This window comes from Trifolium pratense, linkage group LG3 (genome assembly GCF_020283565.1).
Source record: "Trifolium pratense cultivar HEN17-A07 linkage group LG3, ARS_RC_1.1, whole genome shotgun sequence".
Classification (NCBI taxonomy): domain Eukaryota; kingdom Viridiplantae; phylum Streptophyta; class Magnoliopsida; order Fabales; family Fabaceae; genus Trifolium; species Trifolium pratense.
The window spans coordinates 50,791,456-50,814,067 of record NC_060061.1 but is presented as its reverse complement, the minus strand read 5'-3'; the positions used below and the strand labels follow the sequence as shown (position 1 = coordinate 50,814,067).

Sequence of the window (22,612 nt, the reverse complement as noted above, 5' to 3'; positions counted from 1 at the left end):
AGACGAGCACCACCATTCAACCGTTCACCACCACGATTCCGCAACCCTTCACCACCACCATCTTCATCGTTACCCTTAAACTTAAAACCCTTAAGAACCTTGTTTCCTCCTTACTATGGTCAACCACCACCAAATCCAGTTGAACCGTCTCAAAATCTAAACCAAACACCATCACATCTCAAACCAAGAACAAAGAAAAAGAAACCATCCTTCTCTGCTCCTCCGCGTCGTTCTCAGAGAATTAGGGAAAACTTTGCAAATCAACAAACTCAGAGCAATGTTGAAAAAATCTACATAAATGTTGATTCAACTGATGAAGAAGAAAGTGATGAGGAAGAAACTTTCGTTCCTCCATCGTCCAAATCCAACTCAAACCCTTCATCAAAATCCTCAAGCGAGGAAACTAAGTCAGAGTCCACCATTCCCACTCAACCTCAAACTAAAAAGGGAAAAGAGAAAGTTTGTGAAACTTCCTCTAAGCCGAAACAGAGATTGGAAAAGAAAAAATCTGTGAATGCTATGTTTCAAGATGAAACACCAATGTACTCATCAGAAGCTGAAGAAAAGATTTTTCAAGAAAAATGGAGAACCAAGCCAATAGCACCAGGACGGTTTTTCAATTTTAAAGCTCTTCAATCACATCCTCTTGAGATAAAAGCCTACACTGACTTTCAAGGTTGGTCCTCTTTTCTATCTCTTAGAGAAACCTATTACCCTAGGTTAATTCAAGCCTTTTATTTTAAGGCCAAGTGTGATCGTGAAAATTGCACAATTAGAGCCAATGTTAAGGGAGTAGAGTTTGAACTAAACCCTGACATTATTGCTGACATTTTCAAAATTCCAAACAATGGTTTTAGAGCTTATGGTAAGAACTGGTATAGCTTAGCTAAAACCACTTTTGAGGAAGTAAGGATCCCTATTTTCACTTTAGAATCTCCAAAAGACTCTCGAAAAACCTCTGACCTAAACTTTTTGCCAAAAGTCTTTCACATCATGAGTCAAGGGAATGTTATGCCTAGACAAGGCAAGTATGAAAATCTGGATGATAATGAAATTATGGTCATTCATCATCTTTTTGAAATGAAAAAGCTAAATCTACCTTTCATCATAATCAATTTCATGATAGATATAGCTAGCAAAAACAACAAGAAATTTTGTGTTTCTTATGGCATGGCCTTAACCAAAATTTTTGAACATTTCAAAATTCCTTTTGAAGGAGAAACCTTTGCAACCTTTTGCAAAAATTTTTCACTGAAAAATCTCAAACACTTCAAGAGTGAACCTATCTCCCAAGCTCCTGTAAAGGTTTACACTAGAGCCAAGAGAAAAAGGAATGAGCAGTATGATGACACTGCACAATCTCAACAAATTCCTGAACCTTCTGTTGAAGATGAATTTATTCCAAATCCACCTTTTGTGCCACATTCTGTTGAAACAGAAATCCCTCAAAATGAGGCTTTTATTTCTCCATCCTCATCTCAAATGCTAGGTCCTAGAGCTGAGATTAACTTGAACATCCCTCTAGCCTATCCACAAAATGAATCACCAATTGCAGCTGCACCTCAACCCGAGCCACAGCCACAAATTGCTCCAAATTTAGCAGTTAATCAATTTGTGAACCAACCTGATCCTGATTCTGTGTTAAACCATCTCACCTCCTCATCCACTAGTAGTGCTCCATTGTTTACTTCTCCACCAAGCTTCAATCTTTCACCTATGTTCAATGAAAGCTTTAACAGTTCCTTTTTTAACTTTTCACCACCTCAGAACCCTTTTTCTCAACCCTTCTTCACTCAAAACATTTCCATCCTTTCACCCACTTTGAATCTCCCAAACATCTCAAACTTCAATGCTGGACCATCAAATGCTGCACCTAGACCTTCACCACAATTACCAAGATCCAAAGTTGAAAGAATCACCTCCAAAACTAGGAGTGATGTGAAAAAATTGTTCCAAGCTAATCAACTTCTTGATTCTCATCTAACCTATATCACCCTTGAAAACTCCATCATGAGGGATTGGATTTCTAATGTTTTCTGTCCAAGGTTCAATCTTCCAACACCTCCAGCCAATCCATATCCCATTCCTGTTCATGTTATGCCTCAACCTTCCACATCATCATCATCAGATGGCTCATCACCATCCAGGCCTGCGCCTTAGCCCACTTTTTGATATGACAAAGGGGGAGAAAAGAACAAAGAAGAAAGCTGCAGATGCTAGCACAACAAAAGGAGCGCACCTCTTTTGATTTCTTTTGATTATTGTTCTGTTTTACTTATTTTGCATTGTGATGTTAAAAACTATGTTTTATGATGCATTTGTATTTTGAACTAGTGCGCCAATATGTTATGCTATGATAGCATGCATCTGCAAGTTTATTTTGAATCCATATATGAAAAAACTCTTGCTACTGCTATGAAATGAATGGTTTATATGTTATGTTATAAGCAGGTGTGTGAGTCATTAATTTGATCACAAGAAAACAAAGCTATGCTTTGAGAAATTATGCAGTTGAGAGATATCTCAAAATTTTATCATGATCTCTTTTTTTTCTGTCAAAAGACAGTTTCAGGATTCATGTTGAAATATGTGATAAATTTCATATTGTTTGATTCTCTGAAACATGCTAAGTTTTTGATCCATGATAAGTTTCTGCATTGAAGGCAGGTAAAAGATATTCAACCAAAAGGATAAGTAATGCTCTAATCAAAACATACAAATGTTTTTGAAAATATCCTTAAAAAACTCTGATATGAAACTCATTCAAATTTTGAGCAAAACCATCATAACCATAAACATTCACTTTGGTAAAAGAATGACTTGTTAAAATTTGTCATATTATTAATCAAAGTTTAAACTCAATTTGCTATTGAAAATAGAATGCTTAAATTGAGGGGGAGTTATTGACAAATCAAATGCAAAAGATTATCAAAATCTTTTTATCAAAAACTCAAAATCAAAATTAAGTTAAATGTTTGTCATCATCAAAAAGGGGGAGATTGTTGAGGACAAAATCCTTATTTGATGTTTTAAAGATAACAAACATATTAATTAATTTTAATTATGATTATCTTGTTATCTACTAATGTGTTTTGTGAGAAATGTTTCAACGATAATGATATCATCTGTCAACGGTAACGTTATGGATGAACAACCAATGGACAAAGCAAAACATATAAGCAATGAGTAGAAACAACAGAAGCATCTTAAAGTCTTGGCATAAATGATGAAGTGCTTCACAAAGATATTATTCCTTTGCCTCATCAAAAGTGGTAGTATTTTAAGGAAACACATATGTAAGGAATATGCCAAACATGGCATAAATTGAATCATGGGCCATAAAGCCTTTTTGGACTAAAGTAATAAAAGCCCCATGAACAAACAAAAGAAGTTTCCATCAATGATTGAAGAAGATTTGAATTTCAAATGAAAGCCACATCATACAATGATGGCTTGGACGAAAATTGGCCAACAAGGTGAAGTCACACCATAAGCCAAGTTGTAGCTTGCCTCATTCTCTTCAAGGGAACATAGAGGGGACAAGGAAACAACAAAGGACAATGAGTCACCAAAACAAAGTACAATTATTACATGATATTTTTTCCCACTTGCATACAAGTTGTCCAACCCTAAATTAGGAAAGATTCCTTCTTATGGACATATATGGGCCACGTAAATGCAGTGGTTGTCATTGGATTAAAAGTGTAGTGCAGATTGCCATAACGGTAATGTTACTGAAGCAACGATAACGCACTATTCACAGCAAATTGACAGCACAACATTGTGACATGTCAAGTTGGATTTGAAATTCAAATCCCTCTCTCATACGCTCCTCCAAGGTTATATTTGCCTATAAATACAATGGAGCTACATGAAGAGAAGATTAAGAGTTTGCAAAAAGAATCAAATCATATACTTAGTTGAAGCAAAAATCAACAAGTAATAAACTCTTCAAAAGCAAAGCAAAGCATCAAAGATATATCATAAATTTGTGAAAAACAAATAGACAAAGCTTGCTATTATCAATCTCTCACTTGAGTTGATTTAACCCATATTCCCCACAAATATTGTAACCCTCTCAAGTCTTTCTTTCATGTTAGATTGAGTGTTTGTGAGAAAGTCTTTTCGAGTGAAGAAAAGCATTTTGAGTGAAAGTCTTTTCGAGTGAAGAAAAGCATTTGTGTGAAAGTCTTTTCGAGTGAAGAAAAGCATTTGTGTAAAAGTCTTTTCGAGTGAAGAAAAGCAGTTTGTATTGATCCAGTTGTGATCAAGTTTTTGATGCGAAGCAGAAGGTTCTGATCTGAGCATTTATAGTGGACAATCTCACAAGGACTGTGAGGACTGGACTAGCCCAAGTTGGGTGAACCAGGATAACTTTTGTGTGTTTTTCTCTTGGACTCTAAAATCCTTAAAACATACTAAACTAACTAACTGAGTAATACCAGAGTGCTCTGGGCCTTAAACATTTACTTATTCAGCAACTAACTCAGTATTTATTTTGTTCATTTATATATTGTTTAGTTTATTGTTGCTAACTATATTTCTTTGTTCATTGTTATCTAACCAATTAAAAGAAATATTGTCTTGAGTTATTTTAAACTCACATAAAAGATTTTTAAAAAGGGTCACAATTCAAACCCCCCCTTTCTTGTGACATTTATTGCTACTTCAATATGGGCAGGAAATAATTAATCTTAATTACCAAATATGAGGTTTTCATTAGCCAGAACACGAATCATGCTGGGAAGGAAGATTTGTCCATGCTTTTAGGAGCTCATCATGTCCATGATAGGTTGGACCATTGGAGTTAGGATTAGGAATAGGTTAGATTAAGTTTTGTGAAGTTTAAATTTGGCTGTTAAAAAATTGAAGATTAAGTCTGTTTTAGCACTGTCATATACTCAAATCAATGATTAAATCCAAGATTTTGGTTAAGTTAGAAGAAATTTACGTCATCTCATATATTTAATTTTTTCACTTATAGTGAAGGATATTAAATAAATGTTTAACTGCACTTTTGTTTTCTTATTTTATCAAACTCGCAAAAATATTCCTTTTATTTTAAAATTGAATTTTTTTGTCCTCTATTTTTACATTTTGTTGCAACTTTGGTCCTAACTCATGTTTTTTGTCCTAAAAATGACGACTTTTACCACCAGTTTAAAAAGTGATGACTCTTGATGCAACTTTGGTCCTAACTCATGTTTTTTGTCCCTAAAAATGACGACTTTTACCACCAGTTTAAAAAGTGATGACTTTTGATGCTAAAAAACACAATTTCCAGAGGAAGATCATGTGTTGGGACTAAAATTGCAACATATAAAAATAGAGACCAAAATATTCAATTTTAAAATAGAGAACCTATTTTTAAAACACAATTTTAAAATAGGTCCCCTAATTTTAAAATTGAATTTTTTTGTCCTCTATTTTTACATTTTGTTGCAATTTTGGTCCTAACTCATGTTTTTTGTCCCTAAAAATGACGACTTTTACCACCAGTTTAAAAAGTGATGACTTTTGATGCCAAAAAACACAATTTTCAGAGGAAGATCATGTGTTGGGACTAAAATTGCAACATATAAAAATAGAGACCAAAATATTCAATTTTAAAATAGAGAACCTATTTTCGTAAGTTTGATAAATTAGGGGAACCAAAAATTAAATTAAGTTTACAAAAATGGTAAATGGATTCTAGCTACATCAAATACTCACACACATAAAATGAGGAGTTAGTTCTGACATCAAGTGGTTTCAATAAAAACCTAATTTATATCGCACGAACTTCTTTGCATAAGCTAATCCAAACTGACCTTAATTCCTATAAGTCCAAAAAAAACTTAATTTCCAATGCCAATCCAACGTGGATGTTTTGAGGTGTAGAGTACAGTATAGTGTACTACTACTTTCCATTCATGATACATACATATACCCACACATGACAATCGATCTTTGTCCTCTTTGCCTCTTCCTTTTTTAAAACTCAAAATCTTCTTCACTTTTTCCTTCTCTTCTCTCTCACCATCCACGTGAGTTCATCTTCATCGCACTAACCTTTTCACTTTCTTCTTTTTCATCTTTTTAACGTAATATTCTCTGTATCGTTATTCAGATCCAAACGACGTCGTTTTTTCAGTTCTGATCAAAAGAAGAATGGATTTGGCATCGAATCTCGGTGGAAAGATTCAAAAGGCTGAAGTTCTCTCCGCCGTCGATAAGTCAGTTTCTCTCTTTATTTTATTTTCTAATTATCGCCGCATTTTGATTTTGATTTTTGAGTCTGTTTATGTTTTAGTTACGTAAAATTACTTATACACCCTTCACTACTTCACTCTTTCGCATTTTTTATTTTTTAAATTTTCTCAGTTCTAATTAGTTTTTCTGCTACTGTTTCAGCTTAAATTATTAGTTGTTAGACTTTAATTTTCAATTTTCATTATTTTTTGGATTTTTTTTCAATGATTTTCTGTTTTTACTTGTTTTTTGTCATGAAAATGCTAAATAAAATTCCAGAAAAATATTGAAGAATCGCTATGGTACTGGGATCTGGTGTAAATTTATTGGGATTTGGGAATTGTATTTATATTTTAAAAAAAAAGTTAAACAATTGGTTTTAATTTTCACTGAATTTGTAAGTATATAAAAAAAATGCTGATAAACTTTCTGTAAATTTTGATTGAAAAATGTATAGAATCATCTGGTTTTTGATCTGATCTAAGGGATGAACTTTGGTGATTAATTTAATTTAAAAATATAACTGTGAAGATCAAGCTAGTATAGTTTTTTTTTTGTTTTTTTTGGTTACACAAGCTAGTATAATTTTACTATATAAAAATGATGATTTTATTTAAATACAAATAACAAAAAAAATGATCCTCATGTGTTGGATCTAGGTTACTTGTAAATCAAACAAAGTTGGTTATTACTATGTTGCAGTCTTTTTTTTTGGTAGAAACTATGCTGCAGTCTTTATCATCCGGCGTGGAAAGATTCTAGTTTGAGAAGAATGTGTCATATTGGTCATTTAATGCATTATTGAATACTATCCAACTAGGCACTAGCCCAATTTTGGATTTTGCTTCTGATACTTTACCTGACAGCATATTGCTGCTGACTGACAGTTGTAATTGACAACCTAGTCTTTGTTGGTGATGAAATATTTATGATGATGTTATGCATTCATGTTGTTGTGTATATGGACTGTTCGATCTTGATCTGACTGGCTCCGCCATTTTGATTTCATATTTTGGGCTTATTTTGTATAGTTGTAATGTGAGTTGTTCAATTAAAATCGAACTAATGAGATAGTATGACTGCATAAATGGGTGATGTCAAAATTTCAATTAACTTGGAGATTTATAGACCTGGATTGGTTGCAGTAGATATTTGACGCAGTAGAATATTTCGACTGTTGATTTGAGATTGGACGTTTCCAATTACACACTCAAAAAACAGCTATAAGTAAACAATCTCGGCCATTGATTTGAGATTGGTTGGTCAGGATTTGTTACTCTGTCCTGCTTTTACATTAGGAAATCCAAATTGGTAGTTTTACCTAAAGTTAACCCGAATGGTTTTTTGAAATTTCAACTTTTTTAAGCTGTTGCATGAGAGTAAATATCATAAAAAATAGTTAGTCCAATGATAATTTTACTTTATTGTTTTAAGAGCCTGATAACATATACTGATTATTTGGTTCAGGTATGAGAAGTATCATGTATGCTATGGAGGTCAAGAAGAAGATAGGAAAGCTAACTATAGTGATATGGTAAGAGATACCAATACTTAGCAACCAAAATCTTAGTTTTATTCATTGCTTTTCTTTTTAGAGTTTAATTGTTGTGCACCGTCGGTGTAAATTATTTTTACACATACATCCAATGACGTGTTGCCACATCATTTAATGAATGTGACACATCATGTGTTTTTAATGACCATACATGATCTGTCGGTTTATTATTGGACGCATGTGCAAAATAACTTTACACCGACGGTGCATATAAATTAAATTCTTCTTTTTATATTATTGATAATGTCACTATTATTATATAAATAAATAAAAGATAATGTGTGCACTGTGCAGCACTAACCTTGTCAGATTTGGATCTGGTGCGGTCGAAAAACCATGTATTTGCAGCAGTAAACAGATCTCAGCTGTTAGATAAAGATTGCACGATTTATATTTTGATTTCACCAAATCAAATTTAAAGTATACTTTCGTGATATGAATAATCTGATCTTCATCTAACCGCTGAGCTCTATTAATTGCGGCAGCTGTGTGGTTTCTCACAACTATGGGAAGCTATGTCATAAAAAGTCTTAATTATAAACATGGTTTGTGTCGATGGCAATACCATGTTGTAGATCTTAGTTATATGCTATGCCATAAAAAGTCTTAATTATATAATAAGATCTGCATTATTTTCAGGTTAATAAATACTATGATCTTGTGACAAGCTTTTATGAGTTTGGCTGGGGAGAATCGTTCCATTTTGCACCAAGGTGCCCACTTGCTTCAATGTTGCACATACAAATTTGAAGAGTTTTCTGTTAATTTGATCATGCTGATAATTTTCCTCCCATGCAGATGGATAGGGGAATCTCTTAAAGAGAGCATCAAGCGACATGAGCACTTCCTTGCATTACAACTCGGCCTTAAGGCGGGACAGAAGGTTTTCATTTTTCATGTTCAATAAAGCAAAATAGCAAACTGATTGATATATCTTGTTTCCTATTTTTTTCTTTCTTAATATTTCATTAGCTTTTTCCTTTATTTGTTTTTAGGTTTTGGATGTTGGGTGTGGTATTGGGGGACCATTAAGAGAAATTTCTCGATTCAGGTAAATTGGAATCCATCGTTTATAGATTCGTATTCTCTGTGTTCCACTGTTGTCAAATTACAGCACTACAATGTTATAGCATAGCAGAGATTATACAAATCATTACTATTCCGCGATACGCTATTTATTTAGTACAATAAGTGTTGTCAAATAGCAGCTAGCGGCACTATATAACACTGTAGTAGTGTAGTGGAAATTGAACAAGCCGCTATTTTCTGCAACCGGTGATTCACAATAGTACTGTATTCAAGTACTGATGCAGTTGCCAATATTGACTGTCCTATCAAGATCGGATGACTCACGTTCTACTTTGTATTTTGGTCTTGATTTACCAAGTCAGAAAATCAAGTAACTGCATGAAATGGGATTCTTTGACTACCAGGAATTTAGATCCATCCTCTATACTTCCTTGTACTTTATTTGTTTTACCTTTACTTGCTAACAAAAGCCATCACCGGGTATTTTTGCAGCTCGACATCTGTTACAGGGTTGAATAACAATGAGTACCAGATCACAAGAGGAAAGGTATGTGTAATGACACAAAGTCCCTCATGCAAAATTTCCAATTAGTAATTAGTTGAAAGTTCTTAAAAGCCTTATTGATGAAGAAATCATTCATTATTTTCCATGTTTTATTAAAAGATTACAGTTCTTAACTATGAAATTTCTACAATACTCTGGTCTCACTGGCCTGTTGTTGCTGATTAACAGGAACTCAATCGCATAAGTGGAGTGGACAAGACTTGCAACTTCATCAAGGTCAATCTTTTGTAAATCAATGATTTCTGTTTTTTGGGAGTGGAAGATTTTCTATTTCAGCACATATTGGTCCGACATTTTTTTTAAAAGAATTCTACACCAGTTATAAATGTTACGCTGGATATTTTATTTAGTGCGATTCAATGAGTTATTTTTTTCTTGAGAAAAGCTTATAATTGAAATGCTCAAGAGAAAGTTTTTGGCTAAAATGCTATATCAATTTAAACATAAACGAACATGTTCTTATAGCCTCATAACAAAATGACAGTGGTTTAGAATCATAATTGACATGGTTATCTTATTTGATAACACAGGCTGATTTCATGAAGATGCCATTCGAAGACAACAGTTTTGATGCAGTGTATGCTATTGAAGCCACCTGCCATGCACCAGATGCTGTATGTGGCAGCAATTCTCTCCCTATTTACTTTCCTATCTTTGTTTCTTTTTCACTATCATAGATTTCTATCTACACATGCACCTATAAATTGTCAATTATTTACCAACGAGGGGGTTGAGCCTAGCAGAAGGGGCTAGTCTCCCACAACATAGAGAACCAAGATTCAAATCCTGGTTGGAAGCGATGTTTAAATTTAGTGCCTAACATTGCCTCAAATAGGATTGCCTCCATTGGAGGAAACCTATGGTAACCAAAAAACAATGGTCAATTATTTTGGACTAATTTTTACGTGTCCAATGATAAATAGCAAGTAGCAAGGTTTTAAAAAATGGCCCATGGCCATGATTGTGGCCAGTCAACTTTTTTTGTCACCGTGGCTGCAATTATCTAGTCACTCTACCCTAATATTAAATATTGTATTGCAACCACATCCATGATTTAAATCCTTTGCATGATGAATAGCACATTTAACAGGGAATATACAAATATGGTGTCTGTAATTTGTATTGTCTGGCACTGAATTTTTCCTGCCATTTTATCATGCGTAGTATGGGTGCTACAAAGAGATTTATAGAGTGTTAAAGCCTGGCCAGTGTTTTGCTGCTTATGAATGGTGCATGACTGATTCTTTTGATCCCAATAACCCAGAACACCAAAAAATCAAGGTATGAAGATAGTACAGAAAAAAAATTAGGTTATCTGTTGATTCTGTTTATACTTAAAAGACAAAATTCCTTGGTACAGGCAGAAATTGAGATCGGTGATGGACTTCCTGACATTAGATTGACCACAAAGTGTCTTGAAGCTCTAAAGCAAGCCGGTTTTGAGGTGAACATCCATTTCTTATTGAGGTTAATAGGAACAAAAGTTTTTTACATATACGGAGTATGATATGTATTTATCTTTGAATATTAAGAGATATGCCTAGTTGGCTAAATGGGAGATTCTTTTTTTTTTTTTTTTTTTTTATGTGAAGGTCATATGGGAGAAAGATCTAGCATTGGACTCTCCTCTTCCTTGGTACTTGCCTTTAGATACGAGTCACTTCTCACTTAGTAGCTTCCGTCTCACAACTGTTGGCCGACTTTTCACCAAAAATATGGTATTGCTTCTGAACATCATTGCTATAATATATTTCACTTTACATATTTTTGGTACGCATCTTTAGAGTTATTTCTCTTTTAAGAAATGCTATAGACACCTTTTTTTGCAATCGCCCTTCTATAACACGTTATTGGGTGAAATGAATGTGGATCAAGCCAAATCATGTGGTTCTGATTCCCAAAGTAGTGAGATCTACGTGAAATTCAACCGATAATAGAATTTATTTCCCTTTTTGTATTGTGGCTGCTCATTGTTGTGAATTTTTGGATTCATTTCTTGTTGTGCATCAAGTTCAATGAAGGTTTGGCCTATGAATTGACATTTGTAGGTTAAAGCTCTTGAGTTTGTTGGACTGGCTCCAAAGGGGAGTCTAAGGGTTCAAGATTTCCTAGAGAAGGCTGCAGAGGGTCTAGTTGAAGGTGGAAAGTAAGTTTCCCATTTATCCCATTGATATGGTTTTTCAACTCAAATGTTTATACTCTTGGCTAAATTTACAGTTCTCATGAATAAGGCAATTTCTTAACTGCAAGGTCTTTACTCTTAGTGCATCCGAGCCTTGAGTGAATTGCTAAGAAATTAGGCTATGTTTGGCAAAAACTGTATTCATATTGAAAAGTTAAATTTTAACTGAAAATTATTAGATCATAGAAGAAAGCTAGGGAAATATATTTATTTACAATATGTTGGTCAAACAAACGTAATATATATATATATATATATAAGCTAATCAAATAAATTATAAATTGCGATTAAGGGGCATCTCCTGTCAGTGTAAATCAGTTTTACACCAGAACTCAAACGATAAACTATTATTTTGTCACATGCTATTATTAATTTTAAGATTCTATTATAAGAGTTAGCTGACAAACATGTTAGAATAATATATTATCATTGGATGCATGAGTGAAGTTGTGGTTTACACCAACAATGCATCCTCTTTAAACTCTTATAACTACCTAATACCATTCTCTAAACACACTCTAAATACTAAAATCGATTTAACACTCAATGAAATTTTTTCTCCAAGCTGAGTGTTCTCTAACACGACCTGCTTATGTTATCATTTCAGGAGAGAGATTTTCACACCAATGTACTTCTTTTTGGCGCGGAAGCCTGTTACAGACAGCAACTAAATTGGTGGAACAAATAAATTTGTTGTTGTCATGAGTTACTGTGATTATAAGAGATAGAATCATACTTGGCTTTGGCCTTTCCACCATGTCTTGCTGTTTTGAGTTGCTTGATTGTTTAGTTTACCAAAACTTCACTTTGTTTATTGTTCAATGAAGCAGTGTGCTTCCTGCATCAGTGGATATTGTAAAACTTGCTTCCTTTTTAAACCATTAATGCTGGCCAAATTATTGAAAAGTATAATCATGTTCAATTTTTATTCTATTGGACCAGTCATTAAGTTTAATCTATCATAGTTAAATCATGATTAAACTTGCAACATGTGTGCACATAGTTATATATGTATGACAATTATATTGTTAACTACCGAAAACATGTTTCCGGTAATATGTTGTCCGGAAGCATGCTTCCGGTGGGTATCGCTTCCGGTACGGGGTATTTTGAGAATTTCCTAAACATATAAAGGCGGAAGATGAGCAATTTTCTTAAAGTATTATTTAGGTTGGTGTGTGTGCGTGCCATTGACTGATCTACGTAGTATTTCATACTTGGTCTATTTAATGTCATAAAGATTCAATTAAACTTTACATTGGCCAACGATAGCCTAACACCCTTTAGTTTTAAGTTGTAATTTATGTTAAAAACTTGTATGACTTCATTTTATGATTCACTCCATCTGTGAGATAAGAGTTATGATTCACTCCACCTGTGATATAAGAGTTGAAAAGTCTATTTAAGTGCTACTTCAACTTTCCATGTACTTAGAGACTGTCCATTGACATTGGCAGTATGGATGAATTCGGTGGAGCAATAACATAGAGACAATTTTTTTGCTTTAGATTTCAGTGCTTGGATTGATTAAAATTTAAGCAGGCCTGTGTGGAAAGGAGTACTGGGAGATGGCAGTACATGCACTATGGAAATGGAGAAATAAGTTATTACATTTTGATGAATTTATTATGCCTATTTTTCCTTGGAATGAAATTAAGAGAAGAGTGCAGCTTTTTTATACTCACTCAGAGTTACAATCTGTGATAAGCGAGAGAATGAAGTGTTGGAATATATCAAGTGGTGGCCTCCAGAGGATGGATGCATTCGACTTAATACAGATGGTGCTTCAAAAGGTGGACTTCATGCAGGCTGTGGAGGAGTTATTAGAGGCAGTCATGGATATGTGGTTTTTCTAGAGGTCTAGGCACTTGTAGTGCTTATGTGGGAGAGTTATATGAGGTGTCCTGGAAGGCTTAAAAGCTTGCTAGATTGCGTGGTGTTCGTAAATTGGAGCTTCATATAGACTCAATGGTCGTTGTGGATTCCATTTCAAATAAGGAGGGTATTGCAGCAGGATTGAGTCTCTTGGATAGCATATTTCGGTTGTTGAGTCTTGATTGGGAGGTTCGGATTAGTCATTCCTACAGAGAAGCTAATGGTTGTGCACTTGTGCAGATGCCTTGACGAATTTGGTGAGTGAAGCCAGTCTTACTTTGGTTGTGCGGACATCACCGTCGTGTGAGTTTAAGTGGTGTTTGACCGTTAATCATTTTGTTTACCGATAAAAAAAAAACTTAAGTTAAAAATTAAGTTCATTGACTAAATAAGTTTAAATTGAGATATACATACGATTCAAATAATTTGATTCATTAGCTGGTTCGATTATATTATCCATAATCATTTTTAGAGAAGTGTATATAACCTTATCGGTTTGAGCAAAGTTTAAAGTTGAACCATTTCTCATCATCAAGTCGAGTTGAGAGTTGAGACTATGAGTTTGCACATTTCTAACTCTTTTACATATTTAGTACATGATCACCTCTCTTACTACCAGTCATTAAGACCCACTTTTGAGCCATTGATTACATTAAAATCACAAAAACCCATAACAACACAAGAAATTAACAGCAACAAAACACGAATTTCACCAATCCAAGTTAAGTTTTCAGCTAGGACATTTATCAAACACCTTGCGTCCCCATTTATCCTCAACAAGTTTAAACACAATCACAAAATATCAATTTCATTGCTGAATACAAATATCATTACTAAGTAATGAGTATCAAATTATCCTCTCCTCTGAAATACCATTATCATTTTGCTGCTGCTGCTGTTGTTGCTGTTGTTGTTGTTCTTGAGCGTCCATGACAGATTGAAAATCAGTTATTCTGGTTCTCATCACATTCGCAATAAGTACTGAAACAAAAAAGCATGGAAATAGTTAGTTAGGAGAAGAAAGAGGTTTTGATTTGATAGAAGATGGAATGGAAGGAAAAGAAAAAGAAAGGTACTAGCGGCGGTTCCGAAGGTCCAAATCCATAGGATCTTCACACCAGGGCTTTTCTCTCTTCGCGGCATGATGAATGAAGTTCAATGCACGGTGTAGTAGCAAAGTCTACAGATTGAGAGAAAAAGGTTCAGTCTCGATTGCTGTTATGGCCGTTTTGTTCCCTTCCGTCTGTATATTCTGCTTAGTCACCAAACAGAACGCTGATGTGGCAGGGGGCGTTCTAAAATGTAAACTATTTTTTTTCTAATTTTTGTTATTTTCACTCTCGCATCCTAAACAAGGATAAATTAAGAATGTCAGGGGGCGTATAAGTGTAACGAGAGGCGTGAGAAGTACCGAATAGAATAGCGATTTGAATTGTGTTTGTTATTTAAAGTTTTTTCCAAACTTTCTTTATCAATTATTTTTTCTTAATTTTAATTAAAATAATGAAGATAAAGAAAACAAATGTTATAGTAACTTTTCAAAATCTTTTTAAAACTAATTTGTCATTCCTTAGTTTTGAAAAAGAACAAATAATTTTTTGGAAAAAAGGAATGAGTTAAACAAAATGCAAAACAAATCAACTACTATAATTCAAAATTTTCTGGTGGTTAGAATAGAACTTAGAACTTTTACTCTCACATGGTTATTCGAACAAAAGAGTCGAGCTCTGATATCAAATGAACGGTCTGGAAAAAATACATGAAATTGAGGATTTGAAATGTTATGGCCATTTAAAAGCGTTTACAAATATCATTAATCAAAGAACCTTTCTTCTTATAATTAACTAAGATAATGAAAATGAAGAAAAGACATAAAAACAACCAAAGTTAAGAAATAGAGAACAATTTATTTCTTTACATCATGATGTGTACGAGCGATCCAAACGATCGATGAAATTGTTCTTGATGAGTGGTGATGTGTGAAACTGTTAGCAGTGATGTGTTCTCGAAGTTATTTTGATAATTTGGTTTCTTAATTTCCAATATTTCTTATTAGGGAATCCAGGTGATGTGTGAAACTGTTAGCAGTGATGAGGATTTTATTGGGGAATCGAGGTGATTTAGCTTTTATGTTCAGCTGCAGGAAATGTTGATTTGTGCAGGTTGGTTTGGTTTTGTGGCACTAGGAAAATTAAAGCACAGTGCCTATTCAAAGAAATATTGAATGTTTGTTAGAAGCTTAATAACATATTTGTGTTATGAGTTGAAAATAAAGAATTGAAATGTGCATTGCATTGGAACAAATCTTAGACTAGTGTTGGCACGAAAGCCTCATAAACCGTTTGTGCGAAGCACGCCAACTAATACAAAACAAGAACAAAATGGTGCGCGCATACAGGGACGGAACTAGAACAAAATGGTGCGCACATAGATTCCGTTTTTTCTTGGGCGACATTTAGCGGTACAGATATTTTATTCTGTACAACAAAATATCACAATTAAATTCCTCAAAAGATAACAGTACTGTTAATTTGATGCTCCTCCTTATTTCATGAACTTTTCTGGGTATCAGTGATTGGAAATTGGAGCCTCCTGCAGTACTAATTATGCAAAGATCCAATCTCAAATACCAACTTACATATATCATAATTAATGATCATTTTTGACCTGGTTTATTTACCACATAATTTACTTCCTAACTATAATCACATAACAACCTATTGGCTTTACAATGCAGAATATTGATTTGTCAAATACAAACCAAAGCTTCAAAAACAACATGTGAATCTTCGAGCATAATGCACTAAAGTTGCAATGATCCATTCCCGACCACTTCTAATCTGAAGATAATTCCCGCATGCTTTTTAGCTTCGTTGTTGTTGAAATATACGGATAACATCCTTTGAAATGTCTGCCACGTTAACAAACTTTTTGATGCAGCTTGACGGGACTTTCCAGCAGCCCGACTCACATTAAGAATACTAGCAACACGTTCAAGACCACCGTATAGTCCATTGCAATGCTGGATCATATATTTCATATCATAGACACTCCTTCCAAATATAAATCTCAATGCATCCGAAAATTCTTTCAAGCTATTGGGTAGATGTAGATTATTCCGCGTTAGTATCTTCACCAGATATCCAAAATCGTATGTGCCGTGAAATGTCACCCAAGTCACTCCTTTATTGAAGACGAGCCCGGACCTCACCATCAATTCAGAAAAGTGGAATGAATTTACACCGTGAATGACGTTGCCGTTGAAATCAATGCCTTGACGTCGAAGCAAATCAATGGAATCTTTATTGTGAAGATCGTGGTTGATATCAAAATCGCAAAAATTGAACTCCCAAATGAAGCAATTATCGGTTCCAAAATCATGTAGGTTGCCACTTGCATCAGATAAAGTCAGACCCAACTGAATGAGTTTGAGAGCATCAACGTTGGCCTTGAAGTAACCGTATAGTTCTGAAGGTTGGAGGTGACGACGATCAATTTTGGGTGAATAATGACACCGGGAAATTCAGTGTCCATTGAAACGAAACAATATCTGTCAACAACTTACGCATGAGATTAAATTCATCTTCTACGTTATGTGCCCAGACTTGACGAATTATGACCGGTTTTGAATGAGACTCTTCCTTCGGTGTGGTCATTTCTTGATATCACAACACAATGTGATATTGAATACAACTCTGAATGATAAAGAAAGAGAGAACAGTAATGACCAATGTTGTAGAAAATATAAAGAAAGGAGGCGGGTTAATATTTGAATTTACGGTGCAAAGCATGCATCACTTATTCGTCAAAAGAACGAAAGCATCACTTGGAGTAGCCATTAATTCTCTAATATTAAAGCGATAATGAAAGCAACACAAAAACAAAAACTCAGAATGCATATAAATATACAGAGTAAAAACAACAAATAAGACACCTCAACTTTAATGCAGAAAAAAAAAAACCACTAGTCCTATAAACCAAAGAAATAACTTCACTGCTATCAAATTCCTAATTTCTATAAGAACTGATAAAGCATAAACAAATCACCACTTATATATGATGAAACTAACAACAAAAGAGATAACAACCTCACAAATTAGTGAGTATTCCAAACAGACATAAAGGGAAGAAAAATTACTCAAAAAATTAGATAAGTAATTAACAAGATAACATAAACAACATACTCAAATTTCAGCCGAAAAGAAAACCAGTCGAATACACTTTTGTCACCGGAGTTCCAAATTTTTCTCTTTGCGTGCTCCTGTTTCTCTTTTCCCTTCACTGTTGCAGCTGCTAATGTGGGACTTCTAACACACCCCCTCACATCCAGAACAAAACAAGCTGGAATATGGGATCAACAACAACGGGTGGCCCAATGTGGACTTCTAACACGCACACGGTAGTTTGTTTTGTTGCACCTTGCAAGGGATTTATTCCCTTTTTATATACCTCACACACACACATTTAAATTGTAGCACTTGCCTCAAGCCCAATACACATACATATGCCACTTTCTTCGCTTAGTATACCAAAACGAAATCTTTTTTATTTTATTTTATTTTATTTTATTTTATTTTACTTCAAAAATTATATCTTACCTTGGTCTTGAAGTTTTTCACTATAATTTTGTTACACAAATGTAATATTTTTTTTTTAACAAATAGGGGACATGTTTGTTTCAAGTTATATTTTTATATTTCTAGAAATAAAATGATAGAAAAATGTATTCATGTGTTTGCTAAAAGTTTATTAAATTTTATTACCATTATAACAAAAATTATTACTAAACATAAAAGACTCCAAGAAAAATTTCCCAAAAAAACGGGTGGAAAAAATGTTCGCCAAATATGAAAATAAATTAATTATAATTTTTAACTAACCTCCCTATTATTCCTTAAAAAAAACCAAACTCCCTATTATAAAGTTTATCGGAAATATTTAAATAGTAATAAAACATATTTATTTTTTTAACTACTTAGGAAAAGATTTCGACAAAAGTTATTATTGAAATAAATTTAGGGGGTGTGTTGGATTGAGTTTCAAATGATTTTAAAATATATTTTTATGATAAAAGAATATTGTGGTATTCAATTAAAAAATTTATAAAATTTAAATAAGTTTTGTGGTATTCAATTAAGACAATCATATTTTTTTAATTTTTTTCAAGGCAACGAAATCTATTACTATTTAATTGAGAAAATTTAATCATAAACAAAATCAAACTCCAATTCTACTATCATATGTTAACAACAACAATATGGACCGGAAAATTTAAGATTGTCATCATCGGAATAAATCGCAACTTTCTTCGCCACTCCGGCAAAGTTCGGTTAGCACCATTTCAAACTTGTGTGACTGCCGGTTAGAGAGCGACAATAAGTTTTGAGAGCAACAATTTTTTTGGGCATAGAACAATGAAAGAGACAACTGGTTCAAAGGCAGTTGATAAAGAAGACGAAAAGTTAATATCAAATAATAAATTAAAAAAAATAAATGGTTCAAAAAAGCAAACCGATAACCGGTACAAGAATTAAAAAAGTGGATGTATTGACAAATTATGGTTGGAGTGTGTTAGAGGAATGTGATAAAAAGTTTGATGCTAGCATTACTCATTCAACAAATGGTTGCATGAACCTCATCAACTACCACCCTTCTCCTTCGACATCCAAACCCCCTAATTTAACGATGTAGCCACATGTTTGGTGGTGCAAGCGTCATGTCTTTACCACTAAAAACCCCTTTTAGGGTTGTTAACGTAGTTGTTGGTGTCTCCACCACCGCAATCTACGTGGTTTCTCCCTTGATTTGCGCTTCGTTACGGCCTTAAACCTTTCACGCATTTTGCGGATTGGTCTATTTCTTTCATGCATTTGTCGCATTGGTTTCTCTTTGATTCGGGTCTGGGTTGGTTTGATCTGAGATTGATAACTCCGACGTAGGTTTGCTTTTTAAAATTATTTTTTAAAATAGTAGATAAATAATACACATTTGGTCTTTCCCCATTATCTATTGTCTCAAATTATAAGTTGTTTTGAGAAGAAAAAAAATTGTGCCAAATTCTACTACATAGCTTTCCAATACCAATGAAATATTTAAAATTAATTTTCCTCTTATGTCTTTAACTATTTATTAATCTATTTTCTTTCACTTCTTTAATTTTTTTTTCTCATACCATTAATATAATTTTGTTACGAGTCATGTTAACATTTTAAATGTAGAAAATTAGCATTTAATATTTGAAAAAAAGTTAGTATTTAAAAAGTTAAATACACAAATTTCAAAATATTATTTTTATTTTTATTCATTCATGTGCAGTAAACATTTTCCTTTTTGGTTAAATAACTCATAATTTCACTTTTTCATATATACCCCCTTAAATCAATCTCACTTGCTTAAAAATGAATTTATCATAGAGAAAGCCTCTGATTTACCAACAAAAATTAATTTAACAAAACACATCCAACCAAAACAGTTATTTTCACAGAATTTCCTCAGGTCCTTTTTGTTAAATTTCTCTAACGAACTTCTAATTGTTTTTTTCCTATATCAATAAAATAATTAAAATATTACCCAAAAGAAAAACAAAAAATGGTTATGAACATTTACAACTGCAACCACACTACCCAGAAAACCTCAATACAATTAATAATCAAAATTCCCAAAAAAAAATTAATCTCTATACATAAAAACTAAAACTTATAATTAAATTAAATTAAACACTAATCATCTTAACAATAGAGGAGTTTTACTACTACCTTCAAATTCAACTCTTCTAGAATCTTCTTCTTCTTCATCTTCATCTTCATTGCCACAATCATACATCGATCCAACGAGAAAAAGCTGATCCTCCAAATATCTATGCAACAATCCTTTCTCTTCTTCATGTTCATCATAGCAACATCCTTCTTCACATCGTCGGAGTCGATCGCCGGAATCATCGCCGGAGAATTTATTGATGAATTTTCTCCAGAGACGGCGTCGGAGACAGAATTCAGTGATGCAGAGGAAAGGGAAGGAGATGAAAAGGAAGACGAGGAGGAGTGGTGAACAGAGGAGGAGGAAGAGATAACGGATCCGACGGTGTCGAAACCATGAGATCGCGGAGGAGACGACGGAGGTTAATGTGAAAGGTGGAGTAGAGTTTGCGGCGGTGATTCGGTAGTGGTTGTGATTGTGTAAGGGGTTATAGGGTTGGAGGATTGGTGAGAAAACGACGTCGTTTTTGGGGTAAGTTAGTTTTTGATACGGTGGTGGTGGATTTGTGGTGGCACCACCACTTGGGTGAGTTATTTTGGTGCGCATTTTAAGACTGAGTTTGTGTTGTGTGTGTGAGGTGTTACAACATGTGATGTTGACTATGATGCTTTGCTTTGTGAGTTGTTGTTTTCTTTCTTTTGAAAATTAAATTAAATTAAATAAAAATAAGGCAAAAGTTAGTTACTAAATTATGAGTTTAATTACTATCAACCGTTAATATAGAAAATTAGAAAATTATTTTACACGCATATTTATGTTCTCACGAGTATGATTGTCCTATTATGTGTTTTCAAAAAGAGTTTAATATGTTAAAAAAAATAAAAAATTGGATATGCACCATATAAAATAATTTTACATTGTCATCATCTAATAGTGATTATGTATTTTGCCAAATCACCTCACTACGCCCCACTTTAAAGATATGATGCGGAGGAATAATAGACTTTCATTGGACGTTAGTGTACAAATAATTTATACCGACAAAGCATATAAAATAAAGTTTAATAGAATTGTAAAAAAAATATTAATAGATATGTACCGATTGTATAAAATAGTTTTTCACGATCGTTAAATAAAAACTATCGATTTGTCATGTTATTAGAGATGCTAATATGTAGGGATTTTATAGTAATGCTAATATGTAGGTCTTTAATATGTGCTTAGGACACATATTAGCATCATCTTAAAAATGTGAACTTCTACCCACAAGGATATTTGCCAAAAAAATTGTATTCCCACTATTTTAAAATATGTTGTTTGACTATCGATTTTTTTCCTTAGAATAGTTAATAAGATTATTTTTTGACAACATTATTCTGTTTCTTAAATTGTCAAACAAATATTTTAAAATAGTGGGAATACAATTTTTTTGGCAAATATCCTTGTGGGTAGAAGTTCACATTTTTAAGATGAATAAGTGTAGTACTAAAATTTGTACCTCAATCCCTACATATTACATCCAATATTTCAGGCTTCAGCTGAGTTATGCACTTATGCTCAAAGGGACGGGGAATACAAAATTTCTAGTTTAGGTCTTTAATATGTGCTTAGGACACATATTAGCATCACTATAAAATAAATTTTTTCTTTAACCTTAAACCCTTTTTAAGTGAATTTAAGACTAAGATTGGGCTCTATTAAGGTTTATGGATTTTAAGCCCATATTAGTTAAGTTTTTATTTGGACAGAAACAAGTTATTGGGTTGGGTCGTGTTTCATTTTGAAAATGACGTTTTCTCTTTAGGCCTCTAATATATATTTCATACCCCCAAAAAATTCAATTTTGCCCTTAATTAAAACTTCGGTTCGCAGAAACCGTAGTTTTTTCTAGTTCAAATTCAGGAAAAATTCGGTTAACAGAAACCGATTTGTTTTTTTTAGGCAAAAAAAATTCGGTTCGTAGAAACCGAAATTTTTATTGAATGGCAAAAAAGTAAAATCCAGAAAGAGAAAAAGAAACGTTGGGGGCCTAAAAAGAAAACATCTTTGAAAATTGCTCTTGTGGTCCCCCTATATTGCTTCCAGGCCCTCTAAGTTATTTTGGAATGTAGATTTTGACCCCCCATAATTTCGAATCTTAAGTTACGAAATTTATTTATTTATATATTTTTATAACAACAACAATAACCAATTGTAGTAGGGTGAGGGTGAGAGCCATAATGAATTTCAGGAAGCAAACTATAATCGGTAGCTTTCAAGAAGCATAAATGAAACAAGCTTTCATTTTCTCTTAAACTTGCATGACTTTATTCTTTAACACCATAGCAGAGGAGCAACCATGGGAGGTCGCCGGAAGTGACAAACTCAATGAAAACACTTGAGGGTATTTTGGGATTTTTTGGGGTCCGGATCAAAGTGTCATGTAACAAATGAAACTCGAGTAAAATTACTCATTTTTATAACGTCCAGGTAAAATGGG

General features: G+C 33.5%; 2 protein-coding genes, 1 long non-coding RNA gene and 1 pseudogene across 4 annotated transcripts; 1 reads left to right on the top strand and 3 right to left on the bottom strand.

Moving 5' to 3' along the window:
- Window positions 1–5,797: 5,797 nt before the first annotated feature.
- LOC123913735 (cycloartenol-C-24-methyltransferase) lies at window positions 5,798–12,550 on the top strand. 2 transcript variants are annotated; one of them, XM_045964571.1, is made up of 14 exons: window positions 5,798–6,026; window positions 6,110–6,215; window positions 7,699–7,765; window positions 8,426–8,499; window positions 8,585–8,669; window positions 8,782–8,837; window positions 9,308–9,362; window positions 9,549–9,596; window positions 9,911–9,994; window positions 10,545–10,661; window positions 10,741–10,824; window positions 10,973–11,098; window positions 11,429–11,526; window positions 12,170–12,550. In XM_045964571.1, the coding sequence occupies exons 2-14, from the start codon at window positions 6,151–6,153 to the stop codon at window positions 12,231–12,233; spliced, it is 1,023 nt and encodes a 340-aa protein (XP_045820527.1). In that variant the 5' UTR covers window positions 5,798–6,026; window positions 6,110–6,150; the 3' UTR covers window positions 12,234–12,550. The 2 variants fall into 2 exon arrangements, with proteins under 2 accessions (XP_045820527.1, XP_045820528.1); XM_045964572.1 differs by having other exon boundaries at window positions 5,798–6,030.
- A 1,382-nt stretch (window positions 12,551–13,932) lies between these two features.
- Window positions 13,933–14,834, bottom strand: LOC123916548. Its single transcript, XR_006812204.1, has 2 exons — window positions 14,514–14,834; window positions 13,933–14,418 (listed from the first exon to the last, which is right to left on the bottom strand). It is a non-coding gene; the product is annotated as an uncharacterized LOC123916548 (long non-coding RNA).
- Window positions 14,835–15,989: 1,155 nt separating this feature from the next.
- On the bottom strand, window positions 15,990–17,742 carry LOC123916813 (annotated as a pseudogene).
- Window positions 17,743–19,895: 2,153 nt separating this feature from the next.
- Window positions 19,896–20,811, bottom strand: LOC123916333. The gene has a single exon (XM_045967770.1). The coding sequence runs from the start codon at window positions 20,737–20,739 to the stop codon at window positions 20,161–20,163; it is 579 nt and encodes a 192-aa protein (XP_045823726.1). The 5' UTR covers window positions 20,740–20,811; the 3' UTR covers window positions 19,896–20,160.
- Window positions 20,812–22,612: the final 1,801 nt, after the last annotated feature.

Bases quoted from the DNA above. Each gene is read 5' to 3' on its own strand.
- LOC123913735 (XM_045964571.1), top strand. From the start codon at position 6,151: ATGGATTTGGCATCGAATCTCGGTGGAAAGATTCAAAAGGCTGAAGTT. The intron at 8,838-9,307 runs GTAAATTGGAAT...GTATTTTTGCAG, and splicing joins AGAGAAATTTCTCGATTCAG to CTCGACATCTGTTACAGGGT. The intron at 10,825-10,972 runs GTGAACATCCAT...TTTTATGTGAAG, and splicing joins TAAAGCAAGCCGGTTTTGAG to GTCATATGGGAGAAAGATCT.
- LOC123916333 (XM_045967770.1), bottom strand. From the start codon at position 20,739: ATGCGCACCAAAATAACTCACCCAAGTGGTGGTGCCACCACAAATCCA.